Raw genomic sequence first — 24,498 nt, 5'->3', positions numbered from 1 at the left:
AAACCTCCACATACCTGTCAGGAATGACATCAGCAAACGTTAATGTTGAGGAAGGTCACAGAAAGGTTTTTGCGTCTTCACCTTGTGGTCCATACCCCGTCGCTGGCTTCAAACAGCTTCTCCCCTCTGCTATTCTTGGTTTTGTCGCCAACCACGTGTCTTTGTTTGCATTGGCTGACTAGGTAGCAGAAAAAACCTTCCACATATTTACATGTTTAGGCCAAGATTCTTCTTAAGCCGTGGTGACGAGGGAAATTTGCATACTGATATCAACGAAGGACTGTATCAGAGTGCAGACATGAGTACTACTTTAAACAAAAAGAAAAAAAATAATAATGCAACTGTGCCCAAATCAGAATTTCCTGGACAATTCTCCAGCTGGTGCAAATTTGCCCCTGACTACAAATGCACTGGCTTGGCTGCAGAAAACCGAAGAAAGTTAAACATTTATTAGAATGAAAAAAACTGATATCAAATGCATTGCTTATATTTCATTAATATTTCTATGATTTAATGCAATTCTGGGTGTATGCCAATAACCATCATCAAGTGCCTTATTGAGCTCTGCATGTTTTGGAGTGCGCTTATAAGATGGAGATAGCATAGAACTCTATATTACTAGTATATATAGTAATATATACTATTAATATATATATAATATATAATATATATATATATATATATATATATACACATAATATTACTAATATTACTACTATATATACATAATATTACTAGTTAGAAGGACATAATTTTGTAACTTTTTAATGCTAGGAATAGTTAAGTAAATAGTAGTAGTAGAAGTAGTAGATTTATCACAATATCATTTCTAAACTTTGTTGTCGAAAATACCAATATAGAAAGGTGAACAGAAAATTGTCATGGGTTGATGAAAAGTGTAATAGCTTGCAACAATGCTAACTTTAGCAATTATTCTGACAAAGATCCCAGTTCTGCTAAATTATCATGTGACGTGAGTGTGAGATGAGTGTGATTTGCACATAGCTGCCACACTTACTGGTTTTCCACCGTATTCTAATACACTCTCTTGCTATGCTCCATTATTGTAATTTCTCACAATCTACTATGTCAGAGCAATTTTAATTGCTCTGCCTTGATCTGGAAAGTCGGAGCGGGTAAACGGAATGAGAAACACTCTCCCCTCCCTCAGTAACTGTGGTCACTGAGCAAGGCACTTAACCTCCAGCTGCTCTAATGAAGCTGCTCAGTGGCCAACAGTAGAACACTGTGCTTGTGCTTGGTAGCGCCCAAGCATCAGTTTGTAACTGTGTGAATGTGAACTAGGTGTGTTGTTGAAACAAGATTAAGAGTCTAACAGCCCTGCAACATTGCATTTATAAGCGTTCCTTTTGCGAATTGAACTCGGGTCTCCCGATTGAGAGTCTGCCACCTAACTCCCTGCGGCACACTTTAACCCACGTGACCAAAAGTGGAGAACAGAGCGACCGACTGACATTGCGATCCTTAGAGCCCCTGCTGTCATGGGGCTAAAAAGGCATACATGCTTAATCACCCTTCCCTGCATAAATGTAGGTTAAAAAATATAGTTAATGAGCGTCTTTGCCCCCGTCATTTAGACATGCATTGCACTGCATGTTCTGCCCTCCTGGTCAGCATTAATGCAAGGAGCCTTGTGGGCCAACACAGTATGTAGGAAATATTGCTGGGTGACTAACAATCCATCTCTTTCAAAACTTTGGCTAAGGACACGTAGTTAAAAAGCAGAATAATCACGAAGATGTGTCCACGATAGAAAGTTGGCTTTTAGATCTATTGAGCTTTCAGAATACCTGAAAATGAGACACTTCTTTCTCATTTTGTTCTGTTCGTACTTCTCATGATTTTATTGAGGCAGGCTTTCACCTATTCGTTTTATAAAATGCTAACGTGGTACAAGCTGTGATGCAGAGAGCCACACTGGGATCACAACTGGGGTCTAAAAGCTAATCAGTAAAAAACTGCCCATCTATGATATCCAAACATAAACAAGGCCAACCCAGCCACAGAAGTAGTATCACAAGCCCAACAGGTGAAGCAAAGTTATTGTGTTGATCTCCCTTATTTCAGGTGCCCTGTGCATAAAAATATTGTAGGGTTAAACTATGGTATAGATTGTTAGATTTTGCTTGATGACTTTGGCCCCCTTGAGTCCCTTAGTGGTAGTGTTTTAAAGACGATTCACCACTTAATTTGAGGAAATATTCAACTGTCCGCAGCCTTTTTGCTGGCTTTCTGAACATTTTAACTAATTCTTAATAGTTCATGTTAACACACATGAAGTTGAGTATGTGTGGATGTTTTAGGTTGGTGGGTGAGTGACTGTGCAGCTAGGGCTTGCTTATTGACGCTAGAGGGAGCATTGCTATTGGACATGCATGAGAAAAAAGAGAGGGGGGCAGATTTGCATTTGGCCAAAGGTGCTGGGGACATATCCCACATGTCCGCCCCCCTCTGCAGACTGCAGAGAGAAGACAAATATGTAGACAGAAGACGTGATGTGAAATTATCATAATGCAAACTGAATAATGGAACTGGAATAACCATGTGTAAGGAGGCGAGTTATAATCCCACAAGACGTGTTCATCAGGAGCCAAACTTGAGTCAGTCAGTCTATCAGTCTGTCAAGCAGTGCTCTCTCACCTCATATTGAGTGATTCTCGCTCATCCAGTGTTAGGTATAGCTTTGCAACTGCGGTGGCTAATCTGTGTGTAGCAAAAAAATGTTTTACCAGCAAATAATTTAGTAACAACAAGATTGAGCTGGCAAAGCAGTGGGGATGGCATGATATGCTTATCTCACGATACGATTCGATACGCGATATGGGCTTCACGATTCAATACAACCATGATACGATGTAATAAAAGTTCAATGACAACAAAGTATGACTGTGCAGAATTATATTTATTTCTGAGCCATAAATCATTCTAACAATGGCATTGGCTTGCTACAATATAAACAACAATGTAAAAATGTCATTATAAAGTGCAAATAATATAATTTCGATGGAGAAATTGTGATGGGCAAGCCGTCTCATTTGTGATCACTACAGCAGAATAAAATATAGCTAATATCACGATTCATTTTTCTGCTCTGTGATATGTATGTTCACGTTTGTATTGCTGGGATGGGACGATGTATTGAAATTCAATATATTGTCCCATCCCTACAAAGCAGTATTTTTGTGTCACGAGTGAAATTTATGCTAACAAAATGACACTCCCTCATTCTGTCTCTCATTTCAGTGGCTAATCTATGCTGACAAAAAATGGTTTTGCTACCGAATCTTCTAATTGCAACTAGATTAAGCAAACAAAGACGTTTTGCCTAGCAGATGTTTATTAGGTTTGCGCAATGCTAAAGAAGTATTTTAGCTAACAGGCTACTGTGATACTGAAAGACGGTTAATCTACCGGAGCGTAGCAGTATAGTAGAATGGATCTATTCCTCCTGATAATACATTGGATTAAAGATGTGGTTGATTATTCCAGGACTGTAGAAACTTCAACTATAGCAACAGTTGATGCACACCTAGCTAGGCACTGCGAGACTGTACAGCATCTGTACTTGTCTGTATATTTGTTTCAGTATGAACAAGTAGAGCAATTCAAAGTCAGTCCTCTTTCTGTTTTGGTTGAAGCTCTATCTTTGTGCCGTAAGTCAGTCCAGTATGTTGTTTAACCTTTATTTGTCCCGTGAAGGTTTGTTGAGCATGCTCTTCAGCAATGCTTTGCTTCACATGCAGACAGTATCACACTTTCACACAGAGAGCTGCTCAGTACAACCACTGTTTCCTGCTGTTGGCCACTGAGCACTGCTGCTGTTGAGTTTGTGCCAGTCGTCTATGCTGTCCCTTTTGTTTACATTATTGCTGGTGGTGTCTGCACACAGTCAGTGTAGTTGGAGATATCAGGGCTTGTTCTCCCTCCTTCAGAAGAAGATATTTGCAGCTGAAAATTGCCCAAGCTAGATGAGCCATCTCGGTAAACATGAAGCCGTAATTTGGTTTTGTCAAAGTTTCTGTTTTATTGTTATTTCATTGTGCAAATAGCTGTCTATGTTTTCACTCACAGTTACAAAGTATTGAAACAGGATTAGGCATCCTTAGTGATGGCTGGGCCGTTGTGGCCACTCCTCCTGGCATGCGCATTTCAAAATGTTAAACTGGCAATATATTAAACCCCAGGGCAATGTCTTTTAACCTCATCACTTTTCCCACTTAGGACTAGTGGCCTCAGTCAGGGTGATGCGTGTCTCACTTTTTCAGTCAGCCTAGCATCTGGTGGGCTGACTGTAGCAGCCTCTCTACTCCTTTACAGCCGGACAATGAAGCCTTGGCTTACATCTGGCATCAGGCTTGGGGTGGCAGAACATGTCTGCCAGCTGGGAGTGTCTGGTGCTGTCTGTCAACAAAGGGGTGTGTAAATAGAGTATATTTATATATAAATCATGAAATCATGGACCCCAGTGCCCCAGTAGATTGTTGGTGTGCCTGGGTGTCTTATTATTTCTTCTTTATTAGGATCCCCTTCAGCTGATGCCTTAGTAACCACTAGTCTTCCTGGGGACCACAAAAAATATTACTGGAAAAGTCGACATTGATATTACAACATAAACATTTCGAGAAATACAAGAAATCTCCTAAAAGTGCTAAACTCTTGATAAACATGCAGGATACAAGATGAGTTAAAACATCCTAAGGCCAAGATATTAAGCTTAGGAGGTACAAGGTTTATAAAATCAATGTTTGCCAGCCAGTTGGCCTTTTCAGATGCCTTTTGAATGTATATTTATTTTGTATTCATGCAATGTGGATAGGTAAGGGATTCCACTCTGTAATTGCCCTATAAATAACAGTGTGTCTGAGGAGATTTGCACTTGATCTAGGGGGAAACAACCCAAGCAAGCAGTTCTAATTTGATAATGATGACCGCTGATAGTGTCGAGTATTTGGTCTGAGAAGCACTGAGGTTTTGAACCATAATTACATTCCAAAAAAAACAAACACCAGGATACTTAATTTCAGTCTTTTTCAAACACAAGAGATATGTATGCATTAAATCTACATTTGTGTGAATGGGGCAGATTATCACCCTAGCTGCTCTCTTTGTGTGAGCTGGAGCTTATTTAACTCTTCTTTGCTGTGGATAATAATATAGCTGAATAGTATTGCAGACTAGACACGACCAATTATTCAACAACCTGACTCAAGGTGGAGAATGTTAAATAAGACACGCACTTTGTAGTCATTGCTATGTCGTTTCCTATCTTGATGACTATATAATTTATGTATTCTGACTAAGGCAAGAATCCATCCACCATGAGTCCACATATATACAAGATGTAACTGGGAGGAGGGGCACTCATGTTTATTCACAGAGCAAGAGTTACATTGTAACCATTGTCAGCCTACTTATTTTTGGAGCAATCTTTCCTTTTCCTTTTCTTTATTCCACTGGTAGCTATGCATAGCCAGCATGGTACTTTAGATAAACTCAGCCGGCTATGCTTTTTATGGTTTGCTAGCAAACAGCTATGAGCAGCTTGCGTAACTAACACTTTTACATTACTTCCATTTAAAGTAGGGCTGCACAATTAATCGTATATTAATCGCGATGTCGATATTGGCTTCCACAATTAATTGATTCTGGCCGCGGGCGATTATTCACGCTGGGTTTAGCTTGCTCTGGTGTAGGGCTGCAACAGTTAGTCAACGTAATCAAAACTCAAATTACTTGAATTTTGACCCAGTTTGCCGCTGACCTTTCAAAGTGCGTATAAACTCTTCCATTAGCTTGGATCCAAGTGTAGTATACAATGAAGCACGGGTTACGGGGTAAAATATTTCCTTTTTAATCTCCGACCAGAGACGCAGTACACTGGCAAACGTACTACTTCCTTATTTACACTAATTCTCCCGCGGGTCCTTATGGGAAACTTCAAAATAAAAGCCCACAAACACCCAAATAGACTTCTTACAAAATAAGTGTCTTAGAATACAAATGCCCAAAAACTAAGGCTACAGAGGTGATGGTCCCGGAAAAAAAAACAACGGACCCGGTGCACCGGAATCACAGGTTCAAAGATTTGTACATTTGAATGTTTTTTTATTTATAGGTTTATAAAATACATTATGAATGTGAAGGCATTTCGGTTAACTTAAAATGCTCAAGTGCAATAAAACAAAATGGATGAATAATCATGATAAATAATCGTGATCACAATATCGAGCAAAATAATCGTGATTATCATTTTAGCCATAATCGTGCAGCCCTAATTTAAAGACAATTAAGTGACTAGGAGTAAGCTGATAATGAAGCTGGTTTCATAACATAATTCTGTTGTAGTTTTAAATTTTGCCAGTTTTGATATTGACTGTGAAACTGATTTGGAGTGAATCTATCTCGTAGGCAGATGTACAATAGGCTGGATTTGAAAACATAACGCTACAACTGCCTCCTAAAGGTGATAAAAAATATATCTGTCTCACGGACAGATGTTAATCCTATAGAGTGCACAGTGCTAGGCTGTATTCACAATCGCAGGGCCCATCACAATCACAAATAATTCAACTGCCTCCCAGACAACGTCATGCTGCAGTGCTTCCAAAGCGGTCTCCAATGTTTGTGTCTCACCGGCAGATTTGTGTGTCATAGTGAACATTGTGGTAGGATACATTCAGAAGGCTCTTCAGAATAAGTAATTTAACTGCCTTATAGAAAACTGCTTGCTGCAGCTGTCAACTAAAAACTGAGTGGAGGCCATCTGATTGGATAGCTGTGTTGCAAGGCATTTAATTGGCTGAGCCATACATGTGGCCGTCTGCCTGCACTGTGGTCTATGTCTGTCTGCCACAACAGGTCGTCTTTCTTTGCAAACTTTGCCTGACTGCCTGCTAGGGATGTAACGGTATACCGTTTTAAGGTATACCGCGGTATCAAGCAACCACGGTTCTGAACCGTAAGCCTTTCCCTGTAATAACGTGCCCACGGTATTACAGGGAAAGAAATTCTTCTGCATCCCCGCCACAAGCGTACCATCTGAGAGGGCATTTAGTACAAGTGGGCACATCCTCTCTCCCCAAAGGTCACGACTCTCAGTGGAAAAGGTCAATATGCTGTCCTTCTTGCATAACAACCTGACCTAAACAAATAAGTTCATAATGGAGGACCCTTGTGTAAACGTTCTCATATTAGGTCATAAGGAGGACCCTTGCGTTAAATATTTTTATGTAAATGTTACAATGCTAATGCATGAGAGTTTCAGTTAAATACACACAGACACACACACACACGCACAGGCACGCATACATGTTTCAGTTCAATAAAGCAATATTTTTCTTCAAAGCAAAATACTTGTTTGTTTGTTTTTTCGATGGGCCATAGTACGTTTAATTAAAAGGGGGAAAAAAATGAATACCGCGAAATACCGTATACCATGGTATTTTGGTAGATACCGTACTGTACTGTGAAATTTCATACCGTTACATCCCTACTGCCTGCAACACTGTCAGGTATGACTTGCATGTAATATTAGCTCACCAGATATTTGTGGCAACACAAAGTGATAGAGATTACTGAAGTTATATGTAGATTGTGTAATATAACTTATTAATAGTTGCCTCTATATATTTTTAGTGTTCTCATTCTCCCCATCTTGTTGATCTGCTCTATATCTGTTCCTGAATCCCAGGACTTCTGACTCTGCCCTCGCAGACGTGGTTGATTATAACTTCCTTAGCCAAAAGTAAGCCAAGTCTACAAAGGCACCAGATTGCAGACATTGGGATTCAATCTGTCTCACTGCTGTGTGTGAATAGCTCGATGCTTCCCTCACCTATGATTTGTCATGGTGGAGGAAGAGAGGTCGATAGAGGGAGATAGAGGGAACCTGTCCAGTGCAACACATAAGCTTATCACAACAGCTTTACATACAGTGTAAAATTCTAAAAGTTCTTTGAATCAGTGGTTGATCAGTAAACACTTTATGTGTATTTCCCTTTGGATTAAATGAAGTATCTCTCTAGTTGGTCACTACACATAAGGGTAAAGCGAACAGTTCTCTATTCTCTTTATCCAACCAACTTTATCCAAGTGACCAACTCCAGTTTTTCCTGAACAATTTTACCGCACAAATAAAGTGGAGATTTTATTTTGCTGTCTGTTTTAGTTGCTAGTCCCTTGGTTTCTGGAGGTGTGAGGAATATCCATGACAACAAAGTCTCTGGACAACTCTCAAGCAACTCATCCAATCACAATACGAGACCGGGCTCCAATGAAGACTACATGAACATGGTCCAGAGATTGGGAAATGAGGTAATATTGAGAAACAAGGTATCCCGACCTGAACCTCAACAGGCACTGACACTAAAATGTAATTAGAAATGTCTTATGTTCAGCAGGAGAGTGACCCTTCCTTGAGGGCTGCTTCATTCCCAGTTAGATCGCCACAGTCTGTCTGTTCCCCTGCTGAGAGTGAAGGGACCGCAAAAAGTATGCTGCCTCAGTGATAGGCAATTCTTCTTCATTCTGTGGAATCAAAAATAACAAATCATTCTACAATTCATTCTTTGTTGTGCCTGATGCTCTAGTGCTCACTTTCCTTGAATGTTATTTGTGTTTCAGCAGGGTCCAGGCCTCCTCTTATCGTGCAGTCTCCTCCCCCCTATATGTCACCACATGATGCAGCTCCTGACCTGCTCCTCGCCTCTGCTGACCGCAAAAAGAAGCAGAAAAAACTGAGTAAAGAGGAAAATGAGCAGATGGACAAAGATGCCTTGTATGACATTGTTAGCTCTCCATCTAAAGACTCTGCCAAGCTGACTTTAAAACTGTCCCGAGTGAAGTCTTCAGAGATGGATCAGTCCGGAGAACTCCCTCCTAGGGCAGATGACGATTCAGACCACGATACTGATTTGATGAACAATAATCAGTTGTCAAGGACAGGCCAGGACTCGTCACACAGGTTAGGTGCTGGGGAGCAGGCAGGCTATCAGCAGGTTCCTATTCGCCCAAATTCCAAGCAGTCTGGGGTCGTCAGTGGGGTTGTGTACGATGACGCTGAGATGGACGCGCTTGCTGAGATTGAGAGGATAGAACGTGAGTCAGCCAGCGAGAAGGAGCGATGCTCTAAAGAAGTTCAGGATAAAGGTGAATTTCTGTGTGTCCGCCTTTGCCCTGTGCCTTCTAGCATTTTTTTTCATGCGCTCAGTCTGTTAGTTTTTGTAGAGAAACTAAGCTACAGTGTTCTTCATTGCAGACAAGCCACTGAAGAAACGGAAGCAAGACTCGTATCCTCAGGAACCTGGAGCTGGGGGCACAGCTGGGGCCAGTGGAGGGCCTAGTGTAGGAGGGGGCAACGTTGGCAGCAAGTTGACACCCCAGGAGGCTAGTGCTGCAAGTAATGGTGCCAGTCGGCCTGCTTTGATGGTCAGTATTGATCTGCAGCAAGCTGGCAGAGGTAAAGGACAGCCAGAAGTGGCCGTTGCAGCACAGCGCTTACGTGAGGACCGCATACGGCACTTTAAGTCAAAGACGGACGGAGAGACGGTTAAGGATGAAAGCAGACCTGGGATCATCAAACAGCGTGCTGACAACTCCAGGAAGCCTGGTACAGATGGCCGACCAGAAACTCTCAAACACAAGCAGGAAAACCGACGGGATTCAAAGCACCGACATGATGGCAAACCTGACAACGGCAAGGGGCACTCGGATGGCAGAGGGCCTGACACGCCACGACAGAAACATGACGGGCGCTCTGACTCTGGCCACAGAGAGGAAAAGTACCGTGACAGTGACCAATCCCGTGTCCCCCACCCAGAGACCATAAAATCCTCAAGCAAGGCAGAGCGGAACTCCAGATTTGGACAAGACAAGGATAAGGAGAGGGAGAAAGATAGGGATAGAGATAAGGATAGGGATAAAGACAAGGATAGGGATAAAGACAAGGATAGGGATAGAGACAAGGATAGGGTTAGAGACAAGGATAGGGTTAGAGACAAGGATAGGGATAGGGACAGGGACAAGCATAGAGACAGGGATAGGGACAAGGATAGAGACAGGGAAAAGAAACACAGGACTGAGTCTGGGGAAACCCGGAACAGACACTCTCCTGAGCAGCACACTAAACCCGACAGCCCTAGAGTGAAGCAGGAGAGCAGAGGATCAGCTGACCTCAGTGGTCGTCAGAGGACAGACAGTTCCAGCCTCCAAAACCCCCGAAAGAAGGAGGAGAGGAGGTGTGGGGACGGCAGCAAGAACCGCCAAGATGGAAACAAACAGCAGCCTTTTGAGGGAAAACCTGCCGATTTCCCCGCATACCTGCTAGGCGGCAAGTCGGGGAGTTTGAAGAACTTTGTGATTCCTAAACTAAAGGTTGATGGGAGGGATAGGGATCCCCAACGCAAGTTGTTGGAGGGCTGGAGCGAGCCCCGGGTCAACCTGGAGAGAGTTTCATTAGTAGAGAACTTGAGCAAAGGAGCTAAGCCTGTTGTTGTGCTTCAGAAACTCACTGTTGATGAGGTAAAGAAGATCATTAGGGAGAGGGAAAGCAAGAATGCACACAGCTCCAAGTCCAAGCACGGGTCCTCCTTTGACAAATCAGGGAAAGGTAAGAATTTTGTTCATGTTTATTTAATATTTACAGGATGCTGTAGGGGAAGGCTATTTGTGTTGTGTAATATGATTTTTTTTTGTGTTTTTTTTTTTTGAGTTGCTGGATTGTATAGGTGCAAGCAGTGTTTTACTCCTAGCCATATTTCTAATGTACTGCTTTTTACCACTATCTCTGCAATCATTAGAATCACAGTCATTAATCCACAGTAAATGATAAGGAATAGGCATTCTCTTTTATTTTGGTGTCAAGCTTTGGTCTTAAGACTTAATATTGTCTTCTAAAAAAAGACATGAGTGATTCAGTATTGAAAGTCAAACCCAGGGAGTGACTAGCTGTGTCTTCTTCTGAGGTACAAATTGTTCTGTGCTGAAAGAGCGCTCACCTCGTCTGTTTGCAGAGAGAGATTCCACCATGCCACTGTGTGAGAGGGTGAAGGTGGGCAAGCGCAGGCGCAGCGCGACCAACGACAAACCCAAGTATGCCGAGATGGACTCAGATGAAGATGATGATGGCTCTGCGGCTGAGTGTGAGTACCCAACCTCAACAAACCTTAAAAATTCACAATGTATAAGAATAACATATTGCAAAAACTCGAAATCTACTTTGCTGTCAGCACTTTTGACAGAACATTATTCTTACCATGCAACCATAATATAGTCAAAAAGGAATGGACCCCATAGAGTGCTTGACATATTGTATTTATCCAGGCAACATTTGGTGCAGAGGCCGAGGGATAACTTTATTTCATTTCTGACTTAACCTTTCTATATGTTTTTGTATAATTTCAGCTGCACGGAAAAAGCACAAGAAGGTCCAGGACAGGACATGGGAGCAAGAGGAGAAGAGAGGCTCTGGAGAGCATCGGCGAAGCGGAGGACTTCACGAGGCTCGCCGGGGGTCCGGTAGCCGCCACCGTGAACGTAGCCCAGAGGACTTGGATGAAGCCTCTCTGCCACCACCAAGCATAAGTGATCGTGAGTCTCATTTGCATAGGTTGTAGTGGGTATTCCATGAGCAAAGTGGTTGCACAAAACAAACAACTTATATGGACAATGTTTTTGTTTTTTTCTATAAATCCGACTGCTTCTGATCCATTTAAGATGTATGTATTCAGAGCATGATTATGCACGATTATGCCAAAAATTATAATCCCGAATATTTCGCTAAATATTGCGATCATGATTATTAATCACGATTAATTGTCTCAGTATCCAGAAACAAAATAATTTTATTGCACTTTTGCACCTTAACATATGCTTTTTCAAGGTAGTATTTCTCAAAGTAGCAGCAGCTAATAAAGCTTGTTTTCACTCTTAGTGTCTCACTCTTATTGCGGCAAAAGGCAAACTTTGCACAGAATCTGTACTTGTTTGTTGTCATCTGGTTTAAAACCAAAGTATCTACAAATGAGGAACATTGAGGAAGTAAAACGACCTTAGAGAAGAAAGACTTTCTGCTCTGTTTGACCGATCCAGTCTCTTCCACTTTGCCTGTTGCTACATTTTTCCAAAGATGGTCTTTATAAGGTTTCTCTTTTGAAACTATCTCTCTCTTGCCTGCTTCTCTATCTTAGCTTTCATTTTGGTCACATGGATAGACGTTGCGCATTCAAAGGTTGTGACTGGTTACGCATAATAGAAGCACTGTTCAGTTCCCCTGAAAGTCCCAAACACTTCATTATCGAAGAATGACACTGTGAACTATGATTAATTGTGCAGCCCTATTTCAAAGATCTGTTGCCAATTTTTTGTTGAATAATGCGTCCATAAGCCTTCCATACGTTTGCCTAATTATGATGGTACTATGATGGTGATCTTTCTTCTAATGCGTTACCTCTCCCACACAGACTCCACAATAGCATATACACATTTGAAAGTGAAATTACATGTTAGAATAATTTTTATCATAATGAATATTGTTGTCTTTGCTGAGCAAATGACTAATAACTTACTGTAGTATGGAGGGCACTGGCTCCAGTCCAACTCAAATAAACCTCCATGCATGCCGCATTAGGCTGCTCTGAAATACTCTATCATTCATCCATTCATAATAATAATGTGCCTAGAAGATGAGACGATGCACTTTGTGATTCTTGCCTCTGACAGCTGTCATACAATTTACTTTATTCTTTCTGAAACCAATAATCATTATCAGGCCAATTCCCAGGGTAGCATGATCGGCACACCCCAGTCTGTATCTGCATAAAACGACACTGGAGGTTTCAGTTGTGGCAGTCTAGCATTTGATTAATGTTGTCATTGTGTTTTCTTCCTTGTCCAGTTGCCCGAAAAATGAGGAAAAAGGAGAAACAGAAAAAGAGGAAGGCGTATGAGCCCAAGCTAACACCAGATGGTATTATTTTCCCCCTTTGGATCCTATTATAACACTATAAAAAATCCCACTGATTTTTGTTAATCAATTTGTGTCTGTTTACTCAATAGAACTGATGGACTCCTCCACATTTAAGAGATTCACGGCATGCATGGACAACATTCTTGACAACCTTGAGGATGTGGACTTCACTGCCGCAGGTAAACATTAAGCGCTATACAATTTCCTATTTCCTACAATTTCCTAGATTCTATACAATCTTTCAAGTTCTTAGTATTAGAGGCTACAATTGCTGCAATTTAAGCATTGAGTTGATAAATGTAAACATTTAACTCTCCTGTGCCCTCACACAGATGATGATGAGATCCCTCAAGAGCTCTTGCTTGGGAAGCACCAGTTGAGTGAGCTAGGCAGCGAGTCTGCTAAGATTAAAGCTATGGGCATCCTTTACAAGGTAAGAGGAGTATGAGTGTGCACTCTGAGGCGATTATACGTTCACAGGCTACTGGTGATATTTAGCTGTTGAAGAAACCATGAATTCCCAATTACATCATTTTGAAATCAACCCATTGTCGGTTTGATCCACAGCTTCCATCTGACAAATTGGTGAAGATTTTGAACATCCTGGAGAAGAACATTCAGGACGGAGCCAGAATTTCCACGTTAATGAATCATGTACGTTTTCAGCCACCTAGTATTTTTTTAGTTGTTGAAGTGATACAGTTTGTCTAGCCTCATTCTCTCCTGAAACTGTTCTGCACTTATTGCAAAAAACCCCGATTTGCAGCAGAATTGGCAGGTTCTTTGATTAGACCTGGGATAAGCAGCCATGTGCCATGGAGGGCAGAGAGTCTGCAGGTTTTCATTGCAACCAAACTGATTAGTTCCTTCTCTGTGGTTGAAGGTGTGCTAATCAGTGAAATCACCTGGAGCCTCATTTATAAAACTGTGTAGATTCCACACTAAAAGGTTACATATGTACGAAAGAGGTAAAATGCGTACAGTAAAAACATCTAATTTATAAAACCATGCGTGCGCTTTCCGTGATGCAAGTTTCCCTTTATGAAACTCAATTAATTTGTAATTTTGCACACATGGACGAACCTCACGTCCCACCCAGTTAACTCCCACAATTAGCCATAAATGGTTAATGAAACATACTTCATAAAAATTGATATGCATGTAAATGTGCTTGTCACTCCATTCTCTTTGTGTGAGAAAATTGCATTTCGGAGCACAAGACCAAAAAGAGAAAGTTCACAGTGTGAAATTAAGTGCTCGATGGGAGGGCGAGGCGAAAGGTACTGGTGGATGGGCGTAGTTTGGGTATCACCAACCATACAACGTTTGTTGAGTGGCAACATGTCACAGCAGCAGTTAATGCTGCCAGGTCTGAGCACCAAACCCTTTCCGAAATAAAAAAAGAACTGGTCTGTTGGGCCTTTTGTTTTTAGAAAGAGTGAACCAAACCACACATTCAACATGTCACACTTGTCATTTGGTTTGATTCAAAAAATGAACAGACATTTTCTCATTTTCTGACTCGAGCCTGACAGTGGGTGCAACTGGTACGTCTCCAGTCCGCCCCATGTGCCACAAAAGCAGCCATAACGCATCATTATGCAGTATGCACCATCATTGCAAACCCCTTTATAACCCTGTGACATTCAGTACAGTTGCTTAAAACCTTGAATTTCTGGGACGCACAACTTATGAGCCCATAATGGAATTTCCTTGCAAATAGGGAGATGCTTTTTGGTCAAACTAGATGGCTTTTAGACTAAAGCAACAAGTTAATGATTACGGTCTGGATGTTCCTCTGGGATATTATTAGAAGTCTGTGTAGTTTGATATGGAGCGTAAACAACTGATTAAAATCTCATCAGATCATTTTACTTTATTTCACTGCCTTGCCATCCAAGTCTCCATTTCGCAGTGTGTTCAAAATGTGCGTATGCATGGGTCAAAGTCTCTGTCAAGTTCTGTTTTTTATAAATCCCAACTTTTGTGTGGAAAATGGCGTACGCATCATTCAAGCCCCGGGGTATGTACGCAACATTTATAAGTTAGTTAGTTTCAGGTAAATTTATTATTATTATTTTATTTTTTTTATGTATTGTTCCTGGAATTTATAGGATAATGATGCCATGGATGAAGAGCGGTTGTGGCGCGACCTCATCATGGAGCGAGTGACTAAGTCTGCTGATGCCTGCCTGACTACACTCAACATCATGACCTCTCGACGCATGCCCAAGGCTGTTTATATAGAGGACACGATTGAGAGGGTGTTGCAGTACACCAAGTACCATCTGCAAAACACTCTCTACCCTCAGTATGACCCGGTCTACAGAGTGGATCCCCATGGAGGTCAGCAAACAGTTTCATTCTGTTCCTCCAGAATGTGGTCAAGTGGTTCCATTAGTGTTTTGCAAAAAGCTTAATTTGCAGCAGCTATTCTTCAGCTTGTGCCAACAGGTGTCGACAGGTTCTTTGATTAGACTGTTGCAGGAAAATGTAGGATTTTTTCTTTTATTGTTCCTGGAATTTTTTGTTCCTAGTAGTTGAAGTGGCAACTGGAAGTGAGGGAATTGAATTGGCAAAAATCTGGTGATTAGTCAGAACTGGAAGCAGTTGCAATACCTGCAGGGAGTTGCTAATTTAGAAATATGAAAATTCCTGAAAATACCACTTATCATCTAAAGTTGTGGACTCGTTTCACTTGTTTAAGTAAAAATTGTCTACAGAATATAGTCACATTTGCTTATGCTGAACCCTGTAGCTGAGTCTACAATTTCCTACTTAGTATCTGAAACAGTTTGAATATGGTTTCATCGTAGAAATGGTTTACTCAAACTACCTGTAGCTGATTTGAGAGTACTTGCTATTCTGCTCTTCATTTTTAATGAAATGATTCACTGGGTATTTTCTCCTTTATTTAGGTGGCATGCATAATTCAAAGAGCAAGAGAGGGAAGTGTTCCACACACAAACAGAGGGCCGTAGTCATGCTGTACAACAAAGTGTGTGATATTGTCAGCAACATCTCAGAGCTCCTGGAGATCCAGCTGCTAACTGACACCACCATCCTCCAGGTGAGGTGCTGCCCTGACCTGAGGTCTTTCAAATGTATGGCCCCTTCTAAACCTTTGACCCTTGAACTCTTGATATACCTGGTTGTTTTTGTGTCCCACATTTAGGTGTCCTCCCTGGGCATTACACCATTTTTTGTGGAGAATGTCAGTGAACTACAGCTATGTGCCATCAAACTAGTGACAGCGGTAAGTCTGCCACCATGGCAGGGTCATCCTGGGTCCTGGAACTCTTTTAGTGTTGTTTTATGAATTGTGTTTATTACGTGACGTGCCCCTGTGTGACGTCTCTGTTGTTGTGTTTTGATGTGGTGCTTTCCACTCTGCTGTTCCTCAGGTGTTTTCTCGTTACGAGAAGCACAGGCAGCTCGTTCTTGAAGAGATCTTCACCTCCCTGGCTAGACTGCCCACTAGCAAACGCAGCCTCAGGAACTTTAGGTGATTAATATCTCCAGTGAATGTTTGCTCTGTAAAATGACATAAATGAAAGTATTTGATTATTGAAGGCTTTTGTGTTGTTCGGTGATCCTAAGGTGCTAACTGCTTACGCTCTCCTAGGCTAAACAGCAGCGATGAAGATGGAGAGCCCTTGTATATCCAGATGGTCACAGCGCTGGTTCTTCAGCTCATCCAGTGTGTGGTGCACCTCCCCTCTGAAAAGGACACAGAGGACAGGCATGATAAGAAGGTAAGGACCAAGGATTTAACTGACGCTTAAGCCAAATTTGTTTGGAATGTTTTTTTTTTTTAGATCAATAGAGATCATTTCACATATGGGATATTTTTTTCCTAGGTGGATCAAGATGTCCTCATCACAAACTCCTATGAAACTGCCATGAGGACAGCTCAGAACTTCCTATCAGTTTTTCTCAAGAAGTAAGCTATTGTTTCCACTCTAATCTTTGTATCAAGCTTAGTTCTTCACCTGACATTCATCCAGAATTGCCATTTCATTTTCTGTAGCTTCATTATTCAGCATGGCACTGCCACTTCTGGAGAAGTTAAGAGCATTGATTAAAAGTGATTTAACTGTAACCATCTTCCCAAATCAATCAGAGTATCTTAGCCATGAACAAGCTGAAGTCATGGTTTATCTCTGTGGATTTTCCCATTTTTTTATTTCTGAATGTGACATTGAAATGATGTAATCACCAGTGCTATCACCAGGCCTCTCAAAGCAATACTAAAATCGTTAATCGTCAAGAAATTTTAAAAGGTTGCTATTACACAAACATGGCTGACTATGTGATTCAGGGGGCTGGAGCCAAGCAAGACAAGTCCATGGTTGTTAACGATGACAGAAGAATTGGAAGTGAATATTATTTAGGGGTGCACTGATCGATTGGCCACTGATCATAATCGTCTGATAAATGTTCTAAATAGGTCATGGATGATCGGCCAATCACCAGTTCAGCTGCCTCATCAAAAAACAAAACAAAACATTTTATTTTGAATTTCACAGCCTATGATTGGAAGAAACCTAAAGTTTATTTACACATGGAAAGGCCAGCTATGTCATGCAGCCATAATAACAAACTGTTAAAACACAGTGTTGTATGTGAATTGTATGCTTGATGTGCACTTTTACATGATGTGCCGTTGTTAGTAGAAAGTCTGGGTAAATTGCGTCATTTCAATCAGCAATCGGATTGGTGATTGGCTGATCCAACTGTTAAAACATCTGAATGGAATGGCCCCAAGAAAACCTGGTCGGTGCGTCCCTAATATTATTGAGTTATACTACTGGAATTCTGTGTTGGCCCTCATATGATTGTCAAATCACCCTGGTTAGCTGTCCAGAATTAGTTGTCTTCCTTGATGCAGAGTAGTTGTCTTCCTTTGACAGGGGAGAATCTGTCCTTGACACTAAAATAGTTTGGATCTCCTGTATGTTTGCTATATATTGAATGTGTTTGGTATGTTTAGGCATGTGTAGGTACCAACACCCTATAGTCAAAATTCCTCTGCCTCTTGTGAGGACAGGTATACCTGATCTCCGTTCTTCTTTGCCATCAAGCCACGGTCTATAGTGCTAAAAGCTAATAGGCTTTTCTTGGCTACTGTTAAATCGGTAGTTGCACACAAAGTATCCTTATATACTGATGACCTGCTCCTGTATGTATTTGATACAATAAAATCTAATATACTATCTTTAATTATGGCCTTTGGAAGTATAACAGGGTATAAATTAAATATCCAGAAATGTCATTGCTTTCCTATTCCTAATTACCTCACAGCTGTTCACAGCAAATTCTACCTTTTGTCCTATCTAACTCAGAATTTAAACATTTAGGAATTAATATTACCCACTCAATTCCCTTGCTATAAAGGGAAACTTTTGCTTGACTGATTACAAAAGTGAAAAATGATTTGCAGAAATGTAGCAGCTTAACCTTGTCTTTGGCAGACAGAATGCACTCTCTAAGTTTGAATGTCCTCTATAAATACTTTTACCTATTTTGGTGTTTGCACCTCTTTCTGCCCAAATCTTTTTAAATTAACTCTGTCTTATCCACCATATTGGATGGTACGAATCCAAGAATTTGTAAATTTCTGCTTTAGTGGAATAGGCTGTACTACTTTGGCTCAATGTTCAAAAATACCTGTTAATTGAAAAACAAGACAGAAATTATTTTTTCAACCATTGCTCTTTGTGTTTCAGGTGCGGCAGTAAGCAGGGAGAGGAAGACTACCGCCCTCTGTTTGAGAACTTTGTCCAGGACCTTCTGTCTACGGTGAACAAACCTGAGTGGCCTGCAGCTGAACTGCTGCTCAGCTTACTGGGCCGGCTGTTGGTGAGTAGCATCATTCAATCCAAAGTGTAACACCTATCATCCGTCCAGCAGTTGATAGCTGCTGATGTTTGAGAAGACAGATCTGCTTTGTTGTTGTTGTCGAGCAGAAGTTCTACTATTGACACTTCCCTCCACTTCGTGTACTCCAGGTGCACCAGTTCAGTAACAAGCAGACAGAAATGGCCCTCAGGGTGGCATCGCTGGACTACCTGGGCACTGTCGCTTCCCGTCTGCGTAAAGATGCTGTCACCAGCAAGATGGACCAAAAAGCAATCGACCGCATCCTTAAAGACGTAGGCCAGATATTTACAAAATCATCTGAACGCATCCCACCTGTATGTTTCCGTTAAATGAACAGTGTTATCGAATTGCTTTCACGATGCTCCTGGTTTATTGATCCCTTCACAGACTTCAGGCAGTGATGAGACCCAGCAGCTCCAGAAGGCCTTGCTGGACTACTTGGATGAGAACACAGAGACAGACCCATCTCTAGTGGTAGTGTTTCATTTACACACACCAACATGCATGTTTACAAAAACCGCTGAGCTTACCTTAACGATTACCTGATTACTGGATGCTTAATGTTGTTGGCATGCAGTAATATTTCATGTTTTAAATTATGTATTATTTATCATCTCTGTAACATGCATTTGTTTCATCCAGTTTGCCAGGAAGTTTTATATTGCCCAGTGGTACAGGGACACTACAAGTGAGACAGACAAAGCCATGAAGTCTCACAAAGATGAGGACTCATCGAAAGGTCGACATCATCAGGACATTGAATCAACTGGCGAGATTATGCAGAGGGCCGAGGCACGAAAAAAGTTCCTCCGCAAAGTCATCAAGACTTCTCCATCACAATTCAACACACTGAGGTAGATACTACATCACCGTGGATCACTACTCTTTCACAACCCTTTTTGATTATTGCTCATATCTTGGTCCTAAACTGTCTCGTTTAACTTTCTTTCAGGATAAACTCTGACACTGTGGACTATGAGGACTCCTGTCTAATTGTCAGATATTTGGCCTCTATGAGGCCGTTTGCGCAGAGCTTTGATATTTATTTAACACAGGTAAGAGAATTAGTGTAACATCAACATAGGTTGGAGATTATATTGTGTCTGCTGGGACTGAGTATGTTCTCTCTCTCTCTGTCTGTACAGATCCTGAGAGTGCTGGGTGAGAGTGCTATTGCCGTCAGAACTAAAGCCATGAAGTGTCTCTCGGAGGTTGTGGCTGTGGATCCTAGTATTTTGGCACGGGTAAGTGCTCCTATATCAGCTGCTCCACAACTCATGCCCTTTGGTAATTTTTCAACTCTGCCTGACCTGACATTTATATATTCTCCTATCTGCTTTCACAGTTGGACATGCAGCGTGGGGTTCACGGTCGCCTCATGGACAACTCCACCAGTGTGAGAGAGGCAGCTGTGGAGCTGGTGGGACGTTTTGTGCTGAGTCGACCTCAGCTCACTGAGCAATACTATGACATGCTCATTGAGAGGATATTGGTAAATTTCTAAAGCTACCCTGTTCACACCCCTCAACCCCTTTTGGACACTGGAGTATGTGGTTTGAAAGCATTATCACTTGCCCTGGTGGTCAAATAAGCTTTAAATTGATTCGCCCACACCATGTCCTCTCTGAGGGCTTTGATGAAAGGAATGAGCAGTAACTCTCACAGGCCAGAGTGAAGTGGAACTTTGTCCAAGACATTGGCCACCTCTAGCTGAGAGTTCACTTTAAGTGTAAAAGTTCAGCTGAGGTAAATTCCTTTTTCTCCACACTGCCACCTAAGGATCAAAGAAAGAATGGCAACCATTTGGCAAATGAAAGCAAAGTGGATTTGAAAATGCTTATAGCTGTGCTACTACCTTTTATCACTCTTTTCCCTACCCTTCTCTGTTATTCCAACATACATGTGTTTGTTATCCACATTGGGCCATGACATTCAATATGTTGCCATTAACTGATAATTTATACTGGTGCAAATCTCAATATGCAAATGAAGCACTGGATATTAATTTGGAGCTGTTCGTTTTGCCATAGGACACAGGTATTAGTGTGAGGAAGAGGGTCATCAAGATCCTGAGGGACATCTGCCTGGAGCAGCCCAGCTTCAACAAGATCACTGAGATGTGTGTCAAGATGATCCGAAGGGTCAACGATGAGGAGGGGATCAAGGTGTGTGTTATTTTTGTGTGAATACCTCTTACAGCTGGTAATTGTTAGCTTGTAATATATACTTAAGATAATTTAACATCTTGGCCCATGCAGAAACTGGTAAATGAGACTTTCCAGAAGCTGTGGTTCACCCCAACACCCAGTCACGATAAAGACGCCATGACCAGAAAAATCCTCAACATCACAGATGTGGTGAGTGCCAGCCGTCCAGCTTAGCAACAAAAATTTGTTGCACCATTGTTCAAATGAGAAACATTTTGGTCTTTGATATTGTCATAATCTGCATCATGCCATGTTTTGATTTCATCTCAGGTGTCAGCATGTAAAGATTCAGGCTATGACTGGTTTGAGCAGCTCCTCCAAAATGTGAGTCAGTGTTTATACATCATGATTGCAGCTTGTGTTTATGATATCTGTTGTGTGCATGTCTTGTGATGCATCTTTTCTCACCATGTTATCCAACTCTTTAGCTGCTGAAGTCAGAAGAGGACGCTTCTTATAAACCAGCCAAGAAGGCCTGCACTCAGCTGGTGGACAATCTAGTGGAACACATACTGAAATACGAAGAGTCTCTAGCGGGTAGGACTTCAATGCTTTTTGCTAAAAAGAAAATGTGTGTGTGAGTGTTTTTCACTATTTCTTATAGTGCTGTTATTGTAATAAACGTCAATGCTGTCTGTGTTTGTGTTTCAGACTGTGAGAACAAAGGGGTCAACTCAGGTCGTCTGGTAGCGTGCATCACCACCCTCTACCTGTTCAGCAAGATCAGAGCGCAGTTAATGGTCAAACATGCCATGACTATGCAGCCTTACTTGACCACCAAGTGCAACGTAAGAACCATAACAAACAAAGCCTTTCATGTATCGTCTTTTTATTTTTTACTTGCCTGAAAGTGGGTCAAAATTGTCTATAAGGAAACATGCCCATACAATAAAAATGAGCAGGAGCAACTTTTATGTAGTGCTGTAGGGCCATCTAGTGGCACGCCAATGAAAGCACAAGTGTTCAACACTAAAGCATTCAACAGGTTATTTTTCAACCACTGAAAGGCACTTCAGCTTTGGACTGTGCAGCAGTCATGTGTTTGTGTACTTCCATTTCAGACCCAGAATGACTTCATGGTGATATGTAATGTAGCCAAGATCCTGGAGCTGGTCGTGCCCCTCATGGAGCACCCAAGTGAGACCTTTCTCACCACCATAGAAGAAGACCTAATGAAGCTCATCATCAAATATGGCATGACGGTCAGTCTCATACGCAGCTCACGGCTTTCAGAGACGGCTCTCAGAAACAACCGCAAAATGGATGTGAAAGAACTGTCTTCTCAGCTTACAAAGTGATAATATCATTTGTTGTGATCTGCTTCTCAGGTTGTACAACACTGTGTGAGCTGCCTCGGTGCTGTTGTGAACAAGGTCACACACAACTACAAGTTTGTTTGGGCTTGTTTCAATCGCTACTACGGTAAGGCTTATGTATACACTGAGCTTCATTTAAATACATTTTGCCAATTTTTGCATTTTGCATTTTACTTTATCGCTGGTATAACGCAATAGTGACTCAGCTTATACCCAGTTCATGAAAGCTTTTATATTTGATGTTCTAAAGGCCTGGTTTCTGGTTGGTTTTTCCCCGGAAAAATCCTTGGGCACCCAGGAAGTGATAAAATAAATAAAATAACTTGGTATAAACTTGGAATAAATAAAAGAAGATAAAGTTATCAGATTGCTAACTGCAGATTAGCCTTTGAAATAAGCATTTGAAAAGTGGCACATGGTCTAATGTTTTAGCTTCTTACTCTTGTTACTTTGGATTTGAAATTACACAATGAGTATAAAGTTAATATGCAGACTTTCAGCTTTAAAGTTGAGTATATTAGACAATATTGGATGAACAACTAATTGGCAACTCAGGCCCCCCTTATTACTTGTTGTCTTGCACACCAACCGCAAACCAGTACTGCATCTTGACAGACATTTTGAGCAAAGCTACATCACTGCTGAATTCTCATGCCTTAAAATGGAAAAGGCTGGAAACAGAATCTGACAAAATTTCATTCATTTGGTACACTGAAATGGTGGGCACCATGTACAAAAGGTCTGTAGTTTACCTTTTCATCTGCTTATGAAAACGCCTTCAAATTAATCAAAATTAATAAGAGCATTGAACAAAGCATCAAACAACATTTTACTGCCCAGATTGTTAGTTACAGCTCACTGTATGACCCAGAAGAACAACAGCAGCATCTGATGTCTTTATTTTTCACTGCCTGTGTGTGTCACTCTGTAGGAGCTCTGACAAAGCTCAAGACGCAGCACCAAGAGGACCCCAACACCTCTGCTCTGGCTGCTAACAAACCCGCTCTGCTGCGCTCGCTCTTTACTGTGGGGGCTCTCTGCCGACACTTTGATTTCGACCAGGAGGAGTTCAAGGGTGCTAACAAGGTAGTCACTAGTAGTCTGTGTAAACCTTGTGTGCAAAACTCCCGCTAAACTTAAAATGTTTGATAACCGACTGCTGCTCTCTCTTCCTATGTCTCTTAGGTTGTCATCAAGGACAAAGTGTTGGAGCTTCTGCTGTACTTCACCACTAATGAAGATGAGGAGGTCCAGGTCAAGGCCATCATTGGTCTAGGTATATTTCACCTCATCTTACGCTAAATCATAAATGTATTCACTATATTTACAAACTGTCGTCAACAGCTCTGATCTCTTTGTTTTCTTGTGCTTTTGTCTTCAGTTTCTTTTTAATTTATCTCCATTGTCTCTCTCAAGGCTTCCAGTTCATCATGCACCCAGCACTTATGTTTGTGCAGGATGTGAAGGTTCTGTATAATGGCATCCTGTCAGATACAAAGAGAGTGGTCAATCTGAAGATCCAGGTGCTGAAGAACCTGCAGATGTACCTGCAGGAGGAGGACTCTCGAATGCAGGAGGCTGACCGCGAATGTGAGTTTAACACATCCATCCTATGCTTTATTACTCAACCGCCTAATATAATCACTGTGGATCTACATCGAGCAGGCCAATAGTGTAGAACATCCTCAGTCTGATCCTTGTTTTTGTTTTTGTTTATCCAGGGAAGAAGCTGTCCAAGAAGGAGGATCTGAAGGAGATGGGGGACATCTCATCAGGCATGAGCAGCTCCATCATGCAGCTTTACCTGAAGCAGGTGCTGGAGGCCTTCTTCCACACGCAGTCCAGTGTGAGGCACTTTGCCCTGAACGTCATCGCACTGACACTCAACCAGGGCCTGATTCATCCTGTACAGGTATGTTCTCAGGATTCTCAGGATTTTCTTCTATCACACAGTGTTGACTTTCTCTCTTATCTTGTTTGCATCACAGGCTTTAATATGGCAGTGTTATTTCATATGTAATCTTATCCCTATCTCCAAAACATACGTGTCACACTAGGTTACTCATAGCACTCAAGTGCAGTCCTTGTTGAAAATTGAAAACCTATG

The 24,498-nt window shown here is 41.5% G+C and overlaps 1 protein-coding gene across 7 annotated transcripts in view; it reads left to right on the top strand.

Moving 5' to 3' along the window:
* Positions 1-24,498, top strand: part of LOC139923929 (nipped-B-like protein B) — a 37,385-nt gene that overhangs the window by 8,141 nt on the left and 4,746 nt on the right. For 2 of the 7 annotated variants that reach the window (XM_078286453.1, XM_078286435.1), the window contains exons 7-40: positions 8,189-8,334; positions 8,421-8,511; positions 8,644-9,168; positions 9,278-10,627; positions 11,031-11,159; positions 11,422-11,607; positions 12,914-12,985; positions 13,075-13,164; positions 13,318-13,418; positions 13,553-13,639; positions 15,100-15,331; positions 15,904-16,055; positions 16,161-16,241; positions 16,390-16,490; positions 16,611-16,740; positions 16,846-16,928; positions 18,715-18,847; positions 18,997-19,140; positions 19,256-19,342; positions 19,511-19,722; positions 19,821-19,923; positions 20,014-20,112; positions 20,214-20,360; positions 20,899-21,033; positions 21,127-21,225; positions 21,346-21,399; positions 21,504-21,612; positions 21,727-21,863; positions 22,137-22,277; positions 22,404-22,497; positions 23,323-23,477; positions 23,577-23,667; positions 23,808-23,981; positions 24,113-24,303. In XM_078286453.1, the coding sequence (XP_078142579.1) occupies positions 8,189-8,334; positions 8,421-8,511; positions 8,644-9,168; positions 9,278-10,627; positions 11,031-11,159; positions 11,422-11,607; positions 12,914-12,985; positions 13,075-13,164; positions 13,318-13,418; positions 13,553-13,639; positions 15,100-15,331; positions 15,904-16,055; positions 16,161-16,241; positions 16,390-16,490; positions 16,611-16,740; positions 16,846-16,928; positions 18,715-18,847; positions 18,997-19,140; positions 19,256-19,342; positions 19,511-19,722; positions 19,821-19,923; positions 20,014-20,112; positions 20,214-20,360; positions 20,899-21,033; positions 21,127-21,225; positions 21,346-21,399; positions 21,504-21,612; positions 21,727-21,863; positions 22,137-22,277; positions 22,404-22,497; positions 23,323-23,477; positions 23,577-23,667; positions 23,808-23,981; positions 24,113-24,303 (5,861 nt within the window). Of the gene's footprint in view, positions 1-8,188; positions 8,335-8,417; positions 8,512-8,643; positions 9,169-9,277; positions 10,628-11,030; positions 11,160-11,421; positions 11,608-12,913; positions 12,986-13,074; positions 13,165-13,317; positions 13,419-13,552; positions 13,640-15,099; positions 15,332-15,903; positions 16,056-16,160; positions 16,242-16,389; positions 16,491-16,610; positions 16,741-16,845; positions 16,929-18,714; positions 18,848-18,996; positions 19,141-19,255; positions 19,343-19,510; positions 19,723-19,820; positions 19,924-20,013; positions 20,113-20,213; positions 20,361-20,898; positions 21,034-21,126; positions 21,226-21,345; positions 21,400-21,503; positions 21,613-21,726; positions 21,864-22,136; positions 22,278-22,403; positions 22,498-23,322; positions 23,478-23,576; positions 23,668-23,807; positions 23,982-24,112; positions 24,304-24,498 lie in introns of all 7 variants that reach the window. The other 5 variants (XM_078286446.1, XM_078286432.1, XM_078286449.1 and 2 more) reach the window with 4 other exon arrangements.

Source organism: Centroberyx gerrardi, chromosome 2, assembly GCF_048128805.1.
Source record: "Centroberyx gerrardi isolate f3 chromosome 2, fCenGer3.hap1.cur.20231027, whole genome shotgun sequence".
In the NCBI taxonomy this organism is placed as follows: Eukaryota; Metazoa; Chordata; class Actinopteri; order Beryciformes; family Berycidae; genus Centroberyx; species Centroberyx gerrardi.
Note: the sequence above shows the minus strand (reverse complement) of the source record. Positions and strands in the feature narration are given on the sequence as shown.